This window comes from Miniopterus natalensis, chromosome 2 (genome assembly GCF_054644295.1).
Source record: "Miniopterus natalensis isolate mMinNat1 chromosome 2, mMinNat1.hap1, whole genome shotgun sequence".
NCBI lineage: Eukaryota > Metazoa > Chordata > Mammalia > Chiroptera > Miniopteridae > Miniopterus > Miniopterus natalensis.
Genome location: NC_142082.1, coordinates 164,515,716 through 164,539,327, shown reverse-complemented (window position 1 = coordinate 164,539,327; position 23,612 = coordinate 164,515,716). Strand labels below are relative to the sequence as shown.

At 40.7% G+C, this 23,612-nt stretch overlaps 1 protein-coding gene and 1 long non-coding RNA gene across 6 annotated transcripts in view; one reads left to right on the top strand and one right to left on the bottom strand.

The window, feature by feature from the left end:
• Positions 1-367: 367 nt before the first annotated feature.
• On the top strand, positions 368-23,483 carry LOC107525307 (uncharacterized). The gene is made up of 3 exons (XR_001602048.2): positions 368-694; positions 783-959; positions 23,398-23,483. It is a non-coding gene; the product is annotated as an uncharacterized LOC107525307 (long non-coding RNA).
• The window catches only part of DUSP16 (dual specificity phosphatase 16), a 146,119-nt gene continuing 126,290 nt past the window's right edge, over positions 3,784-23,612 (bottom strand). For all 5 annotated transcript variants that reach the window (XM_016197451.2, XM_087814784.1, XM_087814785.1 and 2 more), the window contains 3 exons: positions 14,630-14,789; positions 9,609-9,732; positions 3,784-7,702 (listed from right to left, as the gene is read on the bottom strand). In XM_016197451.2, coding sequence (XP_016052937.1) covers positions 6,526-7,702; positions 9,609-9,732; positions 14,630-14,789 — 1,461 coding nt within the window. In that variant the 3' untranslated portion in view covers positions 3,784-6,525. The remainder of the gene's footprint in view (positions 7,703-9,608; positions 9,733-14,629; positions 14,790-23,612) is intronic.

The following is a 23,612-nucleotide window of genomic DNA, read 5'->3' as shown; positions in this document are numbered from 1 at the left end:
AAGGCAGGGCTGGTTGTCTACAGGGCTGTAAAAACAACTCAGGTACCATTACCCTCACTGCACTTAATGCAATTTACATAGTAAAACAAATGAGACAAAGCATGGCATTAACTTAGATTTGAGCCTTGAAGGCTACTTATTACTGGGGGGCAGCAGAGTACAATAGGTAAATTCAATGTTTTTTGAAAGGATTCTAGTTAGATATTTATGGTGTGTGGTGGTTTTGCAATGTTGTCCACTTGGCTAACTGGTACTGTGTTTCCCAGAATTCCCTTCCCTGCTTATTTCTGGCTAGGGTTGGGCTACACGAGAAGTGTGCATGAGATTTGTGTGGAAGTAATGCCACGACCATGTTGCATTTCATGCACACTTCATGAATCTTGTGGGCAGTAGCTGGGCTCACAGCTTCTCCAGCTCCCAGAGAACTCTGCCTGCTGCTCTGCCAGGTCTGGGGCCAAGTGTGACACTCACTCCTTCAGGTCATCAGCAGGGAAGACGAAGGCTCAGAGCGGCCAGTGCAGGTTCCGGTGAGAGACGGATGCTGGGTCTACCTTGTTGCTTGCAAGCTTCAGTTGTACTAGCTCCCCCACTGCACATCCAGCTTCTTGCCCAGCCACCTGTTCTGTGACTTCAGGTGAAGAAAAAACAACAGAGCCGGGACTGTGGTACCAGCTGCTGAAATTAATTGCTTAAGGTCAGTCCCTTTAACACCCCCTTATTCTACATCATTCCTAGTGGTTCTTCTCTAATAACTTGGTGTTACCTGTCCCTTCTCTCCTTAGTATTTTACTTTTCCCAGTGGATTCCAGCAATCGGAGTGATTTATTTCAAGAAAGTTGTGCTAGATGTCTGTTGGTTAATACTCGATGACCTATCTGGCCACTGTAGGACGTTTCAGGAGAGGAGGCGGCCGGAGTTGTGGAAGAGCCCTGGCTGGAAGTTTCCAATCTTGATCTTCAGTAAGTCATTTAAACTTCCCTGAGCCTCAATTTCCACCTCCCAACAGCATGAGCTGGTCTGGATGGGTTGTCAAGCCCCTTCTGACTCTTAAGAGTTCAAGCCTGCAATTCTGATGCTTTACTCTGTAGGGATGGTGAGGACCGTCTTTGCCTGTCGTCTCTGAGCAGTGGCCCTCCGTCTTAGTGTAGTGACTTAAATTCTGAGTTCCCAAGGAAATGCTGCTTTCCTTCTTTTTGTCAATTATAAATTGGGTGTCTAGTGGCTCCCTTCTTTTAAGTATCTGCTTTGTTTGTCAGTTTACTCATGTGTATCTATGAACACCATCAAACAGGGCCCTATAATGCAGCCTCCTCGTTTGACTGGTTGAAGCAGGTCAGCAGAAGCTGGCCTTCTCTCCTTGTATTATGTGTATATAAATTTACAACAAATGCATTGTGATAATGTAGATTTCAAGAGCACCTTTATATAGAGTGCATGTCTTTGTTTCCCTCAGAGTTTTCTCATTTGTAGTAAATTATATTGTCTGCCGGAGAAAATATTTGATGAAATGAGTTTTGAGTACTTCCTACATACCCTGAGATAGGCATGCACTCAGGAAATGAGGTGGGGTATTTGTGTGTGCGTAAAGTATTCTCTAGGTATTTCTTTCCTTTTTCCTGATACATGAAAAAGGTTCACTATAGGAGTTACAACCATGCTGTTTCCAAGGTTATGTAAAGCAGTGGCCCTGGGGGACTGACATGTGCCACTGGTTCTGGGATTTGTAGAATTTATTTAGCTTTGGCGTTTCCCCTGGTCCCAAAGCAAAACCAGGAATCTTCAGAAATTGATGGCTGTGAGAAACACTATTAAATTCTAGATTGAAAATTTCCTCTCCCCAACTTGTTTACACCTCAGCTAAACCCAGATATATAGTACTCAGTAGGAAATTACTTAATATGTTGATACTAAAGATTGTGGGTAAACATTTTTCTTCTTGTGGACTTTTCAGGTGTAATTTTTTTTTAAATAATGAGAGAAGTACTTTTGCTTTTCTTTCCCCTATCCTGACTTTCATTACATAGTGCTCCAGAGGAGACATCACTCTTCCCTTTTATAACAAATCACATTTAACTTCTTGCGAATGTGCAAGGCATTCAAATGTCACGGCTACAGAGGGGAAGGGTAACCAGATAAACTGTTCAAGTTTCAAACCAAAAAATCAAAACGTTTTTAGTAACTAAATCTGGGTGGCTCCTAGTATAACCAGTGTCTCCTGTGGGATTGAAGTGTGTCTGCATCCACCACTCTTAGGGATTTGTTCTGGGGCATCTGTGTCACTGTAAGAGCTGTTGGCATTTACTGATGACTCAAGTTTTCTTCACCAATCAAGGCATATTCCTCCTACCTTTTATTCTATAGTGAGGCATCACTGATACTGAAGGCTTTTGTGAACCAAGTGCTTTTCATTCAGTCTTTCAAACTGTCACAATTCCCTTGCCCAGAGGGGACCCAGACCACAGCTGCACTACCCCTCTCTAAGCTGCCTTTGCTGGTGACACTGCTCCTACAAGGTTACATTCTGCATTTCCTGTGGGACAGCATTTCAAAACAACTCTAGTGTGTTAGCTAGAACCAAAGGAATGAAACTCCTGTTTTTACATAAACCCGATTTGATGTCTATGTGCATAAACTGCAACAATATGATTGACTTGTAAACATCTTCCAAGAAGGTGCTGTAATTTTCCAGTTGATTTCGCAACACTTTAAAGATATAACCAGCATAGTTATGTTGTACGGGGATGAATGGGCCCCACAGAGTGCTGGAAATAACTTACTTCCCTCTTATTTATAGGCTCAGAAGAGTAATAGTCAAAGAAAAGCACCTAGACAAATTTTGTTTACTGGACCTGAAACATTCCTACTTAGTGTCAGAAAAACAAAAGCAGACAGGAGTATTTAAAACAAAATGGCAGTGAAGGTTTTAAGGGTAAAAAGGTTTTGTCAACTAGTCCCACTTTACATCTATACCTTACTTCCCCTTAGTCTAAGCCCTGGTCACATTATAGTTGTCAAAACCCAAACTAGTTCCCCAACACCAGCCTACTCAGCTCCCCAAATCTGTCTGCGTTTAAACTAGGAACTGGCTGACCTTCAGGCCTTTCCAACATCTACACTTTCTCACCTGAGCCTCTCACTGAAACTGCTCCCCCTGCCACCTTCCATCTCGAGGCATATTTATTCCTCTCCCTTTATTCTTGTCACACACCCACCTCCAATTTTTCTGCAAGGTCCTAGCCAACACAGCACTTCTAGTCTTCACTCACCCAGTCCAATTCTTCTTAAAATTTCTTAAATCTAACTTTAACTCAGAAACCTTTCACAACCAGCTTAAATGGCATCACCTGGGATTCTTGTCATTCTTCTGTCTGCTTGCACAGAAGGTAAATGCTGTATTCCTTCTGTGCATAATTCTTTACTAACAAACTGATGAGACTAAGCTTCTATTCTCTTAAGTCATCATGTCCAGTGTCATTTATAAGCAGAGAGGTCATTAAGAAGTACGTGGCAAGAACGGAGACCAGGTCTTTAATAATTATTCCTCCTCGGTTTTTCCTACAAGAATTATAACACCATTTATGTATATTAAAATGTACCCCAGATGTGTATCTGACCTTTTTTCATCCTACCTTGTACTTGTGCTGGATGCAATCAGTCAGCAAATACTTAACCATGCGCCTCAGGTTTCTACACTCTAGTGTGCATTTGGTACAGACCTGAATGAAGGCTGGCATGAAACTGCTAACGATCCATTGTTTCATGTGGATGACAGAGCACATGATGTATCTGATGACTTCACCATTTTATTTTGAGCTACTTCCTCTTTGACATAAGAGCAGGATAGGTTCCACCACCGCTCCTTTCACAACGGGGACGTTACTGTTCCCACCAAGTTTACAGCTGCAAAGAGAGGTCCTTTCTCATATTTATGTATAAACAGGTACCAGTTTTGATTTTATTTCATCGTATTAACACACATGACACATCAACATGAGAAATGCACAATTTAACCATTCAACAGCTTGCCTTACTCCAAAAGAATACTATATTCATATTAAACATTTATACAGTCTTTCCACCAAACTTTACAAATATCCCAAACCATTTCCCAGGATTTCTCACATGGAAATTTAGTTTTGCTCTTTAAAATCATCGTTCTGTATCATCCCAGCAGATTCCAGGGCTTCCCTAGGATCACATGCTGAGGAGAGCAGGCCACCGTACAGCCTGCAGATGCCCAAGCAGATCCAGACCCTGCCTCCCAGCTGCCCCCTCAGCATGGTAGTCTTGATTCCAAGAACTGAGTATTTGACATTAACGGTCAAGGACTAAAGGTTGTAGAGTATGACGACATCACAGTCACAAGAAGGAAGGGGACCATGGTCAAGGGAAATCCTAAGTGATGGACGGCAAATTTCTGCCCAAATATCTAAACCAAGTCCCCAAACCCTCCTGAAACATACTTAACATTGGAGCTACTGCTTTCATTTCTTAAAAATGTTCAACAGTTGTGGACAAACTCTGAAAGCAGTGAGCTATTACACATTTGTGTGTGCATACATAACACATCAAAAATTACTGTGTGAAACCTTGAGAATGTCTGATTACATCCAAAATGTAAAAGTATAAGAAACACTAACTCAGATGATTCAACAGAACTTTTTCAATATGGTAACAGTGTACTCCCTGTGCAGTTCACTCTCTGCCTTCACTGTAAACCCACATCATAGCACGTTATCTGTGCACAACCAGTCGTGTTAATTGTTACGATCAAGTCAGTTTTGAATCATGTCATTCTATGCTGGTTTTAGCAGTCACCATAGGAAACATTAAGTCACATCCTAGTCAAAAGACTGTCCATTTCTCAAACACAGAAAAACCTGAGATATGAGTCAGCAACTAGCTACACTTACAGTAAAGAACAATCTCCCCCCCCCCCAAAAAAGCTGCTGACATGAATTAAGGCTTCAAAAGAGGACCATACTGTAGCTAACAAAACCCAAGCCACGGAGTTTAAAAGCAGGGATGTATGATCACGTGTGTACTTGTCCTAAGCACCTCCTATTTTCAGCTGCCAGGATTGATTCCATAGTGATTGTAGGTCACAGACTGAGAGGCCACCTTGGTCCCACCCCATTTCGATAGGTCCTGTCTACTAAAGAAATGCTGGGGATAATTTCTGAGAATAGCTTGGCTGTGGCTTTCCACTCTGCTCACAACGAAACAAAATCCAACCACCTTCTCCTCACCTCCTTACAGTTTTATTCTGAACATTCCTTGCTTACTAAAGCCTCTCTCAGCCCGATTAGTAAATCTGAAAGTCTAAGGAAATTATAGAAATACTACCACCCTCCTCACATGCTAAGGGGAAAAAACACTGAGAAATATGTTTCCTGCTTCTCCTCAGCAACTGTACAAACTTCTTTAATCTTATCATAGCTTTTCTCCCTCTTGATAGTTTCCCTTAAAAGTCTACCTGTTACACTTTCACAAAATGTACCTGTGCAATGAAACAAGTGGAAAACATCTACTCCAGCTGAGAATCTGAAGGTGCTGCTGCTCTGCTACAACCCAAATAAATTCACATCTGGCTTTAAACCAAGTTAATCTTTATTTAAAGGATTACCAACCCCGTTTTGAACAACTCTTTGATTTATAAAGAGGGAGGCAGACTTGTTCAGCCTCCCAACTTAGCTTAAATCATTATGCTGCCAGATTCCTGGCTGTCGCACTGAATCCTAGAGGGCTTCCCTTCTCTCTCTTCATAAAGCTGAGAAAGAAAGAAAATACTAACCGCCTCCATCCAGGCCCGACTGGAAGTCTGTGCATAGACAGTTTGAATTGGTCTGAAGAGTGTGACTAGCTACCTACCTATTCACAATGCCGAGAAAATGGGCTCCCAGACATGGTAGTGGTGAAAGCCCCGACTCTGTCTGAGGTACTGGGTTTGCTCTAAAGTAGATCTTGGCAAGGCCCCTAATGGTCTGAGCAGGAGAGTGATGCGTGAGTCACTCGGCTGTGCGGTGAGCTTGGATCTGAATCAGCTTTGGACGTGATCATTTCTCTTGGATTTGCCATTAGGTTCTGTCCCTAGGAGGGTCTACCCACCCGACCCACAAGCTGGCTCAGTCTCAGCGCTAAGGTGCACTACGGAAGGACGGGACACAGACTAGAACTTGAGATCTCTGTAGCACATGAAAACGGGAGGGGATTTTACCCTCCAACACCAAATAAAACGTGACTCGGTAAGAACGAGAGGATGTGCAATTCACTGCGTGTAACTGTTCTGTCTACGGGGAACTCTAGCATCTGCCCTCCACTTTTGTCGAGAGAAATATTAGCTGGTCTCTCAGATGCAGATGTTGAGAACAACTGTGTTGATCCATCTTTTGCTTTTACACCATAGCTCCATTTTCCAAAAATATATATGTATGTACATATATATATATATTTCAGATTTACAGGGAATATTTTTTTGTGTGAATGAGAAAAAAACTGTCAACAGAGTCACGAGTGTCCTCCTTCTCAGGAGACCTCAATGATTTCCATGCTGCCTGAGAAGCTAGACTGGCTGCCCACTTTCCCTAGTTCTTCCCGTGACCTATTCTCAGACATGATGCTCTCTCCAAATTCCATCTGGCAGCTTCTGCGTTTAAACTGCTTTTCAAAGGGGCTCTCTTCATGCCAGCTCCGCCGGGAGTCAGCTCTGTCACTTGGCTTCTGCCGCCTGCGCACGGAATAGACTTGGTCACTGCACGTGGGCAGCTGGCTGCAGCTGTAGGCAGAGTAACTGGCACTGCCTCCGTAGATGGCTGAGGCAGAGTAGAAGTGAGAGGACTCCGTGGCAAAATACCAGCTGTTGGTCAAAGAAGGGGTGGAGGTCTGGGGAGCCAAGATATCTGAGTGCCAGCCCTTGAGGCCCAGTCCAGCGGCAGACTTCGCGAGGTGTTGCTGGCTGGTGGAAAGGCCAAAGAGAAAGTTGGTGTGGTAGTTGTCTTCCACGCTCCCACTTCGATGCAATGGAGATAAGAAGGACCTCTGGGTGGCACCACTACTGCTGGTTCTTACTGAATGTAACCGCTTGCTCTGGCTGTCTGAAGGCCTGGTAGTCTGTGGCTTCTTAGGGATGTTGGCTTCCTCCTTATCGGGGCTGGTTTCTGGAGTCTGCTCTGACACTTCCTCAACTGGGGAGAACTGGCATAGCTTGCTGGCCCCATCCAGAGTGGTGGAAGGTTTGTAGTAGTCCAGAGAGTCTTCTGACGAGGGGAAACCATGCAAGGATGCTGCCATACTGGCCGAGTACGAAACGGATTTGATATCCAGAGAGAAGGAACGCTTGAGCTTATTGCTGTCTTCCAGCTTGTCTGAGGACAGGTGGAGCCCGTTGAGCGCCTGTACCAGTGGGCTGTCCTCTAGCAGTGATGGCTGTATGCTGGGCACACTGGCAGGATGCACAGGCCTCTGCCCTGCTGCCTCTGAGGTAGCAGAGTCGGCACAGGGTGGACTGAGGGATGTCTCGCTTCTCTGTCCACCCTCTGAGACTGCAGGGACAGGTTCATTTGGCTTCTCCAGGTGCAGCAGCTTGAGTTTGCTCTTTGGCCCTGATGCTCCAGTCTGGTTCTTAATCTTCTTCTCATAGTCCAGGAGTTGGCCCAGAAAATTGAAGTTTGGAGATATAGTAGGTCTTTTTTCTTTCACAAATCTATGAAGGAAAAAAAAAACAAACCTTTGAATTTTATTACTACACTTTATCTTAGGAATATTAAGTGAATAAATGAGATAGGGAGTTATCAGACACACCCTCCCAAATGCCTTTGGAAGATGATTGTTTTAATCAGGCAGACACCTCAAGGTAGAGAACAGAAAGCCTCTGCATTGGGGGACATTTTTAACATGTCCCCAGAGCATGCTAGAAAGGGAGGTGCCAGGTCCCCAAAAGCTCTAGTTTTAGCTTCTTTATTTTCAAGGACCCAAAGCTTCCAATGCAATTGATGAGATGGTTCCTTCCTCACCACCAAGACCCCTCCCCCAGGCACTACCATCAGAAAGTAGTACGGTAACAACTGTACTTTCCATCTTCTGTTTCCTAATATCATGCCTCCTCAGAGTCCCCAAAGTCACTTCCTCAAGACAGTTCACAATATAAATTAATGACCAAAAAAGAGGTTATCAGATGGACAGAGCACCGAAGCACACATTTCTGAGTTCCTTTTTTGTTCTCAATCGGACAGCTACAGTGGTCTGTGTGTGCCCAGCACTGTGCTGATGTGTTAACAGTGTTATCCAGTCCTCCAAACCACCCTTCGTCAGGTGGGTATAATTATCCCCGTCATATAGGTACCTAAAGTCCTTAAGTGACTTGCCTAAATCACACAGCTACTAAGTGATGGCACTGAGATTCAAAACCAGGTCTAAGGTCCATTTTTGTCACAACCACGTTAAAGAAGATTCATCGAGGGATCAAAACCAATAATAAATAGCTGTTATGTTTCATTGCGGAAATAGACTCTTAAGAGATAGCAGATAAACCCTTTAGTGGCCCCTGGACCTCATGGACGCTCCTCAGAAGACGTAGGAGTGAAACAACACTGAAAATTTATATTTTAATAAGGAGAGAGAAAAATAAAAAATAAACTCCTTGGAACTCAAGTAACCTAAAGCCAATTAACACAGCCAGAAACAACTGGCTCAACCATAACAAGTATAAATTTAGCGACCTCATAATAAGACTTTGTATGTGATGTGTGGGTGCCTTTTCTTCTGCCTGGTGCAGGAGGAACTTGGGGAGGAAAGCCTGAATGAAGGGTGAAGAGCTAATGCAGACAAATGGAGGACCCAGCCCCCCCATCTCCTTCCTCAAATGGAAGCTTGTTCATGCAGCTCATCTATTTTTTCCCAATTTGGAAAAAAAAAAAAAAGTCCCCAAACAGGCCAGCTTCATGTGTCTGTATTGACTGATTCTTAATCACATGAAAACTAACCACCTCAATCCAGTAAGACATGCAAAGAACTGAGAGTCTCCAGCTACTGAAGAAAGCCCCAGTCCTCGGTGTGCTGGGGTCACTGCCTGCCCTCCGTTTTGAGAAAGGGGGAAGGGGGGACCCAGTCAAAATCATACTCTACACAACCTGGGCAGCTCTAGAATGTAGGAGATGTTACTCAGTGAACAGAACCTGACAATTATTAGTCTGACAGTACTCGCATGTATCATCAGGCTTTTTCCTCACAGTGAAAGAGACAAAGCCTGAAGCAGAGTAGAAATTCTATGATTAGTCTCCTGGAGCTTTATCCCTCACATTTAAATTAGAATAAATGGTATTTCCCCAATTAGGAAAAGATATAAATTCATATAACAGGATAGAGGTCTGCTTGGATTTGTTGTTCCTTGAACATAAAAAGTAGCTCAGGATACATCTGACACATTAGGGTAGAATTCACGCTAAATTACAGAACTGTGTTCTCCAGTCTTTGAAAAGACCACTGAAGACCCAGCCACCTGTAAAGAGTATAAAGTAATCATAATCCACTTTACTGTGGTTACCCACCCTCCTCTTTCCATGTCTGGAGGAACATGGAAAGCCAGCGCACAGGACACGTCCTGTCCTCACCTGTAAGCTTCATCCAAGGACATGTCCATCCTCTTCATGATGTAGGCAATGGCGATGGTGGCGGAGCGAGAGATGCCGGCCAGGCAGTGCACCAGGACACAGCCGTTGGAGGCTTTTGCTTTTTCTGTATGAGTGAAATCCAAGAAGGGTCAGTGTCCTTTATCTGACAACTCAAAGTACATCTCATCCAGTTAGAGACATTTCCTTTCAATAGTCTTTTAGGGAGATCGAGGAAGATAATTTCCCCACCATTTACATATAGGATGGTGAAGGTCCGGCCGTACTAATAAGCAGTTTGTCCCTGACTCAGGTTGACAGACTCTTATTCACTACTTTTCACCATGTATTTTTCGTATTATTTTTTATTTTAATAACTTTCCCAGAGTATAAATCATACATAAGGATTATATGATTCTACTTGTTTAGTGTAGAAAATTTCAGAAATACTAAAAAGTATAAAGAAAATAATAACCAAAATCTTAAGATTTAGCTAACATTTTGTTTCCCTATGTTGTCTGTCACTTCAATTTTTTTCTAGTTAAAAGATATTAAATTTTTTTCCAGTTTTGAGATATAATTGGCATATAACATTGTAAATATAATAATTTGATATATAAGAGACATTAAAATTTTCAAAATATTTTTCATTCCAAACATGTTACATTACTATTTAAATATTAGCAGGGAGGCAGGGAGACGACAGACGACTTAATCATAATGGGATCACATCAACATAAAAAGATGCCAGGTCAAGCTACTTTTAAAATGCTGATTCATGGAACCTATAGTATCCCCATTTTTTGTTAGGAGATTTTTCTATATGTCATAAAGCGGCTCAACTTTATTTGCTGAATTTAAAAAGAAAACCAAAACATACTATAAATCAGGTTTAGCAGGTCACTTTAATGAGGACCAAAAGAACTGTAATCTCTCCCTTGCTATCCAGGAGTTACTGTCTGATTACATCATCCATCATCTTAACTCCCTATAACATGGTAGAAGGACTCGTGGACACTGTTAGAACTAAGAATCAAGGCAATTAAATGCACAGTGCTGCCATCTCTCACTGTTGAGGAGCTTTAATAGCTTTCTTGTGGGAGTGGATGAAGTTATCCCACAAAGCCTGGAGGCAACTAACATTTTAACAAGTACTAGGACTGCCTCAATTCTAAACAATTACATGTGTGCTTACCATGAGCTGCTGCCATGGAGGTAAATTCTTCTCTTTTCATTCTTGTCTTAGTTGATATTACCAAAGCTTACCAAACCTTATACTAAAATTCTTGTAATTAACAGACATCCAAGGAATCTGCTCTGGCAGCTGAATAATACAAGGCTGCTCCAATGTTATAAATATTACAAATTTCTATTAGTATGATTAATTATTCATTATGTACAAAACACCACAGGGCTTTTGAATAGCTTCCCTTTAGATAGGGAAGTCAGACATAATAAAACAAATGAATACAAAGCAACATTGATCAAATAAATACTATATAACATAATTTTATACAAACCCATGTACTAAGTCCCATGCTTTCCTGGGCCTACATAGTTCTCTTACTTCTCTCAGCTGTACAGTATTTAGCCTATCCTACTCTTAGTATTTCCCCTTTGCTTTGGCTGCCAAGAAGCTCAAAGCTAAGGTTTTCACTTTATTTCAATAGGCAACTATAATTCAGATTTTATTGTACCTTTGCTAGCTTCATATTACTTGTTTCTTGCCCTTTTATCCCATTTTCATGTGTATGTGTGTGATTATGTGTCTTTCGATCCCAAACTCTTACTGTAAGCTGCTTCAAATTCTTATTGGAGTCCTGGCTGGTGTGGCTCAGGTGGTTGGAGCATCACCCCATACACCAAAAGACTGTGGGTTTAGAATCCCGGTTGGGGGGGGTGTGTGCAGGAGACAACTAATCAATGTTTCTCTCTCACATGGATGTCTCTCTCTCTCTCTCCCTCTCTCTAAAATCAATTTTTAAAAAAATCTACTTAAAAAATTCTTATTGGAAGTAGCCTGGGTTTAAATTTTTTTTAATGTTGACAATATTCTCTCATTATTTTAAATAATTATCTCAAAACTAGATTATAAGGACCTAGAAGGGCCTTGCTTCTAAAATTCCCCTCAAAGGGTTTAACACTGGTCACACAGTAAATACTGGCTGGCTGACTGATACATATTTTAAAAAGCAATCTTTATAAAAAATTTGAAAAGATTGGATAAGATAAAAAAACAATCATGATAACAGATGTGTTAGGATGTTGAGGTTATAGATTTCCTTTTCTCGGTATTATAAATTTTCTGCATTTCACTTTAACTGTTTTTACAATTACAACTTTTTTGATCATGTATTTAAAAAATTTTATGAAAAAGTGATTTTACCAGAGTGGGGTTCATTAGAACCTATTTCTTGGCAGAAGTGAGTGCTAAACCGAGTCTTAAAGCAAAGGACGTAATATACACAGTCCTGGCAGAGAGAAGGGAAATGTGTACAAGAAAGCTCTGTGGGGACAGACTGCTCAGAAGACCGTCCGCCTTGGCTGGTGCTCGTGAGCTATGCAGGAAGTAACTAGAGAGAAGGTTTCAGAGGTGAGGAGCAGGTGCTGGAGGGTCTGGGCATGTCTGGCTAAAAATTTGTCGCCAATTAAGGAGCCTCTGCAGTTTCCTGAATGAGGGACAAGAGGCTCTGATGGTGAAAACTGGGAATTTAAAAAAAAAAAGGTTTCCACCATAGCAGTTCAGGGATAAAATCTAGGTTAAAAAAGGGTGAGAAAATAACAGATGTAAAGGGTAAGGGGGAACCAGTGAGGACATCAAGTTCCAAAGGCTAACACGAAGGTAGTTATAACTGAGGCTACAGAGTAAAGCTCTAAGAAAAACAAACACCTCATAATTTTTAAAACAGCTACTATTTATTAGCTAGGCTCTTTGCAAAATATATTCTACATATATTACCTACTTAAATCCTCACACTATCCCTATGAGGTAGATACATTATCTTCAGTTTCCAGCTCAGGAAACTGAGGAACAGAGAAGTTTTAAGTAACTTACCCCAAATCACTTAACTAATAACCAAGGGAGGCAGGACTCAAATACAGTTTGGCTCCAAAGTATATGCTCTTAATTACCTCCACGCAAAGTCACGAGTTTGATGTGGGTGAAGTGGGGTGGAGCCAAGGAGACAGTGTAAGCAGCCAGCTGGGAACAGGGGCACCTCATGAGTGTCCCATAGCACAAATAGGCAAACCGTGCTTATGCTGCCTACGTTAACTAAAAATACAGATTAAATTCCATGAAAACCTGAGGCCTCCCAAGAAGCCCAGAAACTTACTGAAATTTAAATAATAAAAAGAAAAAAAAATACCGAGGAGCCTGTAAGTTATTAACTCCTGGTATAAGGGTGTGTTGTTATATACTTGCCATGACTGACCATGGCTTAAAAATACCACGGAGAAGACTAGCAACCACAGTGAACGAGGGCCAGATTCCAGAGCTGGGCTGGAGAGTTTGCCCTGAATTACTGGATGGGATAGGATGGTGGCCCTAGTATAGGGTCAAACAAGTGAAAATATTTTTAGGTACTACAAATAAATTACATTATGTATGTGTGTGTGTATTTATCCAGCTTGGAACATGGTGAAGTTCCTTTTGTATGAATTAAAAGTGGCAGGATGACACCGATATATCCCATGAAAGATGGAAATAAGTTGAGGGCAAGCTATTCATATTCTCTTTTCCATTAGCCCTCCTAAAGCTTAGACATTGTCATGACTTAACAGAATCAGGTTCTGAAATTGTACTTTTAGCTGAAATTAGAACCAAATGTCTCTGGATCAATGTGACAGGCAATGAGCACATTACCTATAGTTATCTTTTAAAGAGGCAAAACCTAAATGATATGCTGAATATTTCTTAGAAGTATAATGGGGGGGATTAATTTTGGGAGTTTTGTTTCTGGTTATATTAATGTATCCTAATTAAAGATGAAAACTCTTGGCAATCTAGAATCTTAAAAAAAAGAGAGAACTGTTTCAGAATTAACCAAAGTTCTTGAAAATTTCTCTCACAGATGAAAGTATATAATAGAGGCTTAATTTACATAATTTCACTTTTTAAAGGGAAACTATTTTTTTAAATTACAGTAACCAATTCAGAATATTTAATTATGGATTAGAGTGCTCAAATTTATGTACTTTGGGGAAAAACAACAACAAACACTCCTCATCTGGAACACCAAGAGTCAACCCTGCTATGCTGCTCGAGCGCTGGCAATGTTTCTCCTCTGCTCACCTCTCCACTAGAACCCCACTGAAAATACACATCTCCAACGGACTACCAGCAGACTTGATCCCTCAGAACAAAATGGCACCATAGCACCTGAAGCTAGGAGTTGGGGTGGGGTGGGAGGGGCAGCTCCAGGACTGACAATATGGGACAGATGAGATCCTGTCACAACTAATGCCAAAGAAATGAGCAACAGTGTGTGTGTGTGTGGGGGGGGGATTTATTAGCTCCAACACTACTTGAAATTACTGGCACAGAGAATGAGGCTTAGAAATCTTGTGACATAAAGACTTTAAATGTAAAGGGATTTATCTTTACAGGATTTGACTTTTCTCTAAGAAAAAACATAGTAGCAAGGCAAAAACAGTTCAAGGAAAGCCACCAAAGTTTCCAACAGTATTTTACAGGTTTTGAAAAAGTGGGTAAGAAATGTAACCCCAAAAGTTTAATTGATTTTCAAACACTTGCAAATACACACAGATCCTATCAGGCTTCCCATGGGACTGTTCAGTTAGCTAGAATGTCACAAGGCCAGTCCCTTGGGGAGAGCATGGCACCCACACGTCACCCTGTCCACTAAGTGAGATAAGCAGCATCATGTGTTGTTTTCAGACTTTTGAAATCTCTGAAACAGGCTTATTTTCTCTAAAAAAAAAAAAAAGGGGATAGAGGGAGGGGTTACACTATACATGAGAACTATAATCCAAAGGACTGTAATATTACTTGAGCTACTTACCAATGAAATCTACGGATCTGTCCAACCAGGGCAAAATTTTCTCACAAAAGCTATCATTCACAGGCACTCGCAGGAAGTGAGACTCAGGGATGAAGTCAGGCTTTGGGCAGGTATTGCTGGCGTTTAACACATAACCTATCCCATTCTGTTGCATCAGCTCCTATGGAAGGAAAGAGCAATTAAAATGACTAATAACATACTAGCACAATCATCTTCAAAGAGTAAAGTATAACTAATAATAAAAATTACTAGTTTCTTTGAAATAATCAGAATTTGTTTAATACTAGTTTATTAGAACTGGTCAGAGTTCATTCAATAGGTGAAACCCAAAAACCAACACAGTGACATTTATAGACTTAAGCTAAAAATAGAATTTTCTTTCAAGGACAAAAATGGCTGTTTAAAATAGTATGCTTGAAGATCATTCATCATTAACATAGTCAACTCTCAATTACTTCGTTACTATAGAGAGAACTAGAACAAAGAATACAAAATAAAACCACAACAATTTAGAATATATGTACATACAAGAAGAATATTTTCTTCCCAAACTGAACATGCTGGTTGTTCTCTAAGATAGAGTTCTAGGCAGTCTTCTCACTCTAAATATTCATTTTAAAGGCTGAATCTATTTTCATAGGTTTAATTTTCAACTGTACATCCTGATGATTCTTAAGTATACACACCCTCTTCAATTTCTAACCCATATTTCCAACCATCTACTGGATATCTCTGTTTGGATGTTCCTTGGGCTCTTCAAACCCAAAATGTCAGAAGTTCAACACATTATCTCTTCCCTTCTCTGCCCCAAGTTCCCGTTTCCTCTGTAATCTAAAATTGGTTTATGGTAATCAAATGCACCCAGATACTTGAGCTAGAAAACAGGATCATTTCATTCCTCTTCTTTCTCACAACGCTCACATCCAAATAAACAGTGCTAGATCCGTTTGGTGTCACCTCCCGTTTATCTTCTCTATTCTCAGTCACTACTGCTCAGTGGTCAGTCCTCATCATGATCACGTAAAAGCCACCAGGGAGCTCTTGAAGTTTACAGTGTTTTCCTCTCCAAACCAGAAACTGAACAAACACCAGAGTAATCTTTCTTATAATTACCATGGGCTTAGTGCTTTATCCACATTTTTAATTTCATTGTGTCTCTAGACTGGCCGTTCCAGGGCCTGCACAACCTCCGAGTCCCCCACCATCACACACACACCCACCCTTCCATGCTGTGCTCACACTGCTCCTGTGCTCAGCAGGCCATGTTCCTCTTCCTGATGACTCTCTTCCACTCTCCCTACTTCGTTCAAATTAACCTTGCTATGAACTCTTTCCCATGCTGCATAATTAACCATTACATTCTCTGTCCTTCCAAAGTACTTTGCCCACATCATTAGTAAAGCATACTATGTTATAATTAGCAGATAATTCTTGTCTCTCCTATTAAGTAGTGAAGTAGTGGGATCTTGGACTGATTCTTGCTTGTTTTTCTACCCTCAGCACCAGGTACAGAGCTGCATTCAATACGTGTTTCTTCAACTGACACCTGTCTACCATTTTCCAGGCAAGCCTCTACAACCCGCTTCATTTAGTCATCCGCTGCTGCCTCAGGAAATGCTCTAAGCCTGAAGTCATTCTCTCACAAGCAATTCTGGTCACTTCTGCCTTTCCTTGTAATGCTACCTCCTCTACAAATCTTTTCCAACGACCTGAAAGACAATTGGTAGTTTTCTTCCTTTTTTACCCAATTCCCTGATCCCTTCCTTTACCATATTTGGCACAATAAATGTATTTTATTTTACATAAAAGGACTTAACAACTCCAGATCATGTATGCAACCCTATCTCAGCTGTGAGATGAGGCGAGCTTCTTACAGAGACCAGCCTTCCGCCGGGTTGAGCCAGTCTTGTGACGGTCTCGCATGCTTCTGTGAGGCTGTGAGGACCTTAGTGGCGTTTACTACTACAGCCTTTACACTTTGGTACATTAGCAAAGGTCACAGCTGTTTTTCTACACTGAGATCCCCTTCTACCATATCTCCCATGTAAGAACAGATGGCTATTTGGGAAGACTTATCCAAGTCTTATTTGCCCTCTCTCCTCACTACTGTCGCCTCAAGAGCAGTTAGCAGGCATCATAGTGCTGGTCTTTCTGCCATGTTAACACTGGGATCTGCTGTGGTGGGTGGGTGACTGGTTATCACCATGCACGTTCACTGTCCCGTTCCCCCTGATGGATGCCATCACCAAACCACAAATGTGCTGCTATGGCAGAAAGAAAGGAAACACGGAAAGGGGGTGGTTCTGACCTCATTTAGGAAACATCAATAATCCAGGCTTACAACACTGTTTATATCTCAAAAGTATTCTTCACTTACAAAACAATGTACCATAGAAGGTGCATTTAAACAGTAGCTTTGTTTTAGATAACTGACCAAGGGGGAAGGGAAAGACATTAATATGTTGAAATTGAGTGATAATTTAAACACAAAATGAGAAAAAATGGAATAATTTCACTTGATTTATAAAAATTTTACTTATAGAAAATCTGTTTATTAAATCAATTACCCAGCTGCTACCTGAAATTCTTTCTGTAATAAGATTGGACTTAATAAATTAAACATGGTCCATTTTAAAAACAAAAAGCAAGCAAAAATCCTAAAATGTCACACCATATTAAATTTAAACATGATTTGGCTACTGAATTAAATACCATAAATAAGTATCCTCTCAATCTGGCTTGGTAGTTACTACTTCTGTGAAAAATTCACTTAAAGGAGAATATTGTTAAAATGATATATATGGACTTGAAACATTTTAACTCAGAACAAATAAATGTGAATTAATTTGCCAACTTCTGGTGCAGGACCATGGCACTTATTTCTATAGGTTAGCTTAATGGAGCTCTTGAGCAAATCAGAACCAAATGCATCTACCACTTATGTTTCTACTTCCTTAATGGGCAAGAACTTGTGAAACATTATCAGAACAGCATCCTTCTAGATTATGACTGTCCCCTAAACATTTTACAGTTGCCTTCCTCCCACCTAGTTAGACAAAAAAAATGTAGAGCAATTTGTCTTTCCTGAATCTTTCGAAGGCATTTCACTCTGGTCACAGGAAAACAATTCTCTTCCCTCATTCATACTTCATTGGTGTATGTAATGTTTTAATTAATGTACATAATTATAGTAACAAGCACACTGGCCTAAACAGGTTTATGAGCAGACACAACTGCCTCCTGGTAGTGGTGGAAGAAGATGTGCTGCAGCCAGGGCCCACCGCAGGCCAGGAGGCAGGCATTCACCTGCTGAGGGCACCAGGTGATGTCAGTGCATCTCTGAAGTCGGTTCAGGTTTCTGCTGAAGTTTCACATAACTATTTATTAACCTGCTCCCCTGATCATTCTTATTGCATATGAGCGGCTGCGAGGGCATCCGTGTCAATGTTTCTGACAACGGAACTGCGATGCAACCACAGTTATGAAGAATGAGTCTGTTATAAAATAATGATTGTTTTTATTCATAGGCGGAGGACAATGACTTCTTCCTAAATTATAAAGATATTTATGTTATTCATTCAGCTTTGTTTCAGTATATTGTGTAAAACATACACAACTGAATATTACTGTGTTTCATAATTAAGCATCATAATCTTGAAGCTCTCAGAGAGCAGTCATCTTATACTAATATTTAGCTCAACTTTGTGTGAAGTCTGCTAATACACAGTTTCTACTGATAAAATAATCTCTTCTCTGGTCTTCAAATATCCTTTCAACACCATGGCCTCTCAGTCCTTTGAACTCCTCCCCTTAACCACTCACTCCCAGGAGACCTAGTGTGGTCTCTGCCATTACCAATAACCATTAACCCCCCCCAATCTCAACCTCACAAAACCCACTCTTGGAGTCCTCCCTCCTCCCAGCTTACTCTCTCCCACTACCCCTGGAATCTTTCAATCTCCCCAAGACTTACATCTGTTGATTCTACCCCTTTTTTCTCTGTAACTTCATCCTCATGTGTTTCTGCTTCCTTTCTTGCCCAGCTTAAATTCTGTGGTCAATCATTACAATTGCTCTGTTGCTTTCACCTTCAATTCCTTTGTCCCACTGTTGCTTCTTCACATGCACATGGCAAGATTACAACCCTGGTTAAATCTAATTCTCCTCCTGTCTACACCTGCAAATCCACGTGCTGGACATGGCCGGAGGAAAATGCTCAGCTACACTGCCGGATCTCACTTTGAACTCATTGCTCCTCAGCAACCATTCTATTTCCCTAGTTTGTTCACTTTCTCCCTCTCCCAGACGCCATTCCACCCTTTCCCTTTCTTTCCAAACTCTCTATAGGCCCTCTCAGCTGACAGCTGAACTTGTTTTCTACTACACTGAAAAAATGGAAACAATCAGAAGCAAATTTCAATAAACTTCTGCTACCACATTTACCCTTCCACCAGCACATGTACCGATATACTCCATTTTCCCATCTGTTACTGTGGATGAACTCAGTGTAGTGTGGAATAATGAAAAATACATGGCTACTGGCCCCAGGAAAACCAGAGCACAGCTTAGCACGTTACTCTTCATTACCTGGATGATCTTGTGTAGGTTACCTAACCTCCCTTGGCTTTAGTTTCTCACCTGTAAAACAGGTGATCATACAATGCTATATGTCAATTATATCTTGATAAAAAAAGCTTATAAATCATATGGCATATGAATTATATCTCAATAAAGCTGTTGCCTTCCTCCCCCAGAGAGCCTATAATGTATATTTTTCACTAATTCAAACTGACCTTTCTCCTAATTGGCCTTAAGAAGGAAATTACACTGAATGTAGCAGGCTGGATATAAAAAAGGGTCTGTGGGGTAAAGTAGAAGAGATTACCCCCTAAGAATTTTAAAAAATGGATTCTTGTCTCAATATAAAATTAAGAAAACTTCTAAAAATAATATTTGTGAGTCAAAAATAAACCTAAATTTTATTATTATGATTTTCATGCACTATTTTTTCCCCATTAAAAGTTTCTTTCTCCTAAACCATGAAATAAACTTTCCCCTGTAGTTGAACTAATTTTTAAATATGGGCTCTATGATCTGTTGATAGACTGTGGAGTAATATGAAGAATACAAATTAATATATAGTCTTAATAGAACTGTTCTATTTGGTCAGGTCTCCCATGTTCAGCTAGGCTGGAAACAGAGACCCCACTAAATCACCATGGGCACTGCAATTCTAGATAATGGAATTGTAATTTTTCTTTTGGAAGTCAATTCAATGAATAACTTTGCATTAGCCACTCCTTTTGCCTTCAAGATTGACCTTAACTCCTACTTTTCCATCTAGCCTTCCTTAACTAACCATACCCACTGTGTGTACCACTCACCCTGGCATCTGGTATAATGACCTCGTGATGACAATAATGAGTATCCCTATAAACCAGGCACTGTACTTAGCTTGTGTCATTTCATTTGAACCTCACATGGACAGTAAGAGGCAGGAACCACTACGGTTCGTAGGTGAAGAAACCAAGGTTTCATAACTTAGCTAAAGTGATGTGGCTGGTAAGGTGGAGACCTGGGATGACAAAATGCTCACCTCCAAAGCTGGCTCCCAGTCACTGTCTCACTGCCTCAGTGTCGGGAATTACACTGTCAATCACCTTGTCTCATGAATTATTGTTTTGTGAACAGGTCTTGTCTAACCCACTTGCACACTGTGTGGTGTTCTATATATTAGTGGACACTGAATGAAAACTGCATCTTTACTGAAAATTCTGAAGACCTTTGTTTTCCTACATCATACGGAAACCAGAAAAGCAGCATTTGGCTATACTGTGTCTAGGCTATTACCTAACCCTTATAAGAAAACAACAGAGAAAATAGCAGTAGTCCTTGTGGCAGGCAGAATAAGTAGCATAGTGACACCAGTTTTGCACGGCGAAGGACTGAAATCAGAGGCTACACAAAGAATGCTGGTAGCAGGTAGTTTAAAACGGAATGAGGGGGCAGCAGAAGAGGCTGAGTGGCTCACCACAGGTATAGCTCTGGCTCAGTAACCACTCGAAATAGGTAATTCCGTCATACATTTTGTGTATTTATGTGTGAAACAAAAGTCCCTATTTGAAATTTTACGTGATAAGGGAGAAAAACGATTAAGATCTTTTGTCTTTCACATAGTAACTAGAGTTTCTTGCTCAGATCCCACTCAGTTCAGATGTGAACTGGACATCAGCAAACTACTTTTAGTACAATCAGCTGTTCCTGTTCCAACTCCAGTACAAAGACTAGAGGGTAAAGAACAGATTGTGAGAAACAAAAGGACAATTGTGAGGGCAAAGGAAAATACACGTATTCTTTTTGCTACCAATGACTTCTTATGGCCTTTTACACAGAGCCATGTCTTTGAAACGTAAGTAAAATTAATACGGCTGAGAGCATTGACCTGCACTGTCCAGTATGGCAGCCACAAGCCACACACGGCTACTGAGCACCTGAGATGCGGCTCGTCGACATTGAGATGTGCGGTAACCATAAAATACACACCCGATTTCAAAGACTTAATACCAAAAGAATGCAAAATATCTCAATAATTCTTAGATTACGTGTTTAAACAACATTCTAAATATGTTGTGATCAAAATGTTATTAAAATTAATTTCACCTGTTTCCTTTTTTAATAAGGCTACTGGAAAACTTTAAGTTATGTATGTGGCTTGCATTACATTTCTCCTGAGCAATGCTGGTATAAAACATGATACAGAAAAAGCAGGAAAGAAAATCTGTCAGTCCTCCATAACAGCCTATTATAGAAAATTCCATCTTCCAGAAGATGGGTACTGCTGGTGTTCTTCTATAAACACAGGACTTAAAGCCACAGTAGCCTGGGTTTGAGTTCAATCTCTGCCATGCTTTTAACATATTTTGTTGTCACTTTTTTTTTTTTAAAGACTAATTAGTGGCCTTTCGGGTGCTGTTTTTAAAGACTTTAAATTTTAATCAAAAGGAATGTACTATATTAGGAAAGATTATAAAATCTTCATCTTAAGAACTTCAAGAAGCATATACTATTTCTCCTGGAAAGTTTAAATCAGAGAGTTGAGAAGAAAATCAGTTTATGCTGTCTGTGAAATAGAGACAAATCTGGTTCTAAAACTCATCATGGGGAATTCATTTGACATTTGTGGAATATCAATTTACTCATTTATTGAGTGAAGGATAACAACTAAATGATCTCTGAAATCCCCTTCGGCACTAAGATTCTTCTCAACAATGAATCTCGAAGTTAGATATAAATTTCTATGCACCACTTTCAAAGCTGTCCAGCCTACAGTGCATTCTTATTTCTCACCACTCCCTAGTCACACGTGTTTTAATAAAGCAGCTAATAGCTCCCTGCCCAAGCAGTTTTAACCATGAACTTCCTACAGCCACTTCCTCTCAGTGGATCTACGTATGTATCCACTTCAGCATATATTTAGAAGCCAGTTAAAGTGAGAAAACTGCTTCCCTGTCCTCAACTCCTGTCCTCACTTTGGGGGCACTCACATAATTTACACATTTGTTAAACCCAGAAAAGGTATGTAGCAAAATGGAAGTGACATTTAATTTAGAGTCAAAGGTAACTAAAGGGTCAAAGGCAACTAAAATGATCGGCAACACAATTATTTGTGAAATTACCTGCTGGCTGGCTGGTTGAGTTTTACTGGGGTGCTTGTGGACAGGATCCCTAACTAGGAATTTTCTGTTAGTTTATTTTCCGATCTGAAGATTAAATAAAGCATCTCCAGCTCTGCCCTAGGGAGGTATGTGACTTTAGGAAATTAATTTTGCTTTCCGTGACATAGTTTGCTTATCTCTAAGAGAATTAATAAGCATCACATGCTCAAAAGCATTGTGACCTCACCAGAAAGGCTTAGTACAAGCAGAAGCTATTAAATTTCAAGCAGGCAGATCTCACAGTAAGAGCTGACAGATTAGCAACAGTGGCGAGGTAAAATTTTAAAGAGGCAGGAGTTTTGAGAACAAAAAATGAAATCAACAATGGAATGCCACATTGCTGCCCATGACAGTATTTTTCCCCATGCTAAAGGAAGCCAACCTGGACGCTTCTTTTACAGTTGGCTGGATTCTTTCAGTTCCTCAAGGAGACGTTAAGGTTCTGCCTTCATGTAAGAAAGCAGCACTTGTAAATAGCTAACATCTGAATGAATATCTTTAATTGCTTTTTCAATTAACGGTGATGTAACTTAGAGGTTTTAGAGAAAAATCATTTACCTGGGCACCTGGAGCACTGTTTTCTACCACTACTGGTTAAGAAGATATAAGCTGTGGAGACCAATTTTCTACTACCGTTATGTTTGTACCATTGCATACAACAGCCTCAACTTGGGCTCCTCTGTTGGGCATGCCTTGTTCAGTACAGCCCACATCCTTTCCAGCAAGAATCCATGCATGCAGTTCCCTCTTCTTTCTCAGCCAAACTACTCCAATGGGCCTCAGACAGTGCGGCCTGCAGTGCACACTCTTGTCCCTATCCTCGCCATCTATCTACCACCTCTCTTGCTCCTCCAGCCAGCGATCACCATAGTGTCCTTCCTCAATCCAAGCCCACCCCAAGCCCCTTTCTAGTATGCTGCAGTAAACAAGTACATTTCTGAATGTGACGTTAGGAAGTACTAGCCTTTCCCAGTGTGCCCAACTATTAAAATAGAAAAACGAATACACTGAGAAAAAAAAGCTAAATTTGTGAAAAATCTTGTCCTATTCCAGGTCTCTTGGACCTATGAGGAACAAACAAATATGACAACAGTTTGCATTTCCTATGGCAATCATTTACATCACACAAAGCAGCACTCCAAAAGATGATGTAAGTGCTTGCCGCCGGGAGTCACCCTGAGAAGGGTGTACTTCCTTTCTGGAAGCCAGGTGTGTCTGAAACAACAGCGAATGGGAAACCACTGTTTCTCCAGCTGCTAACAATAAAC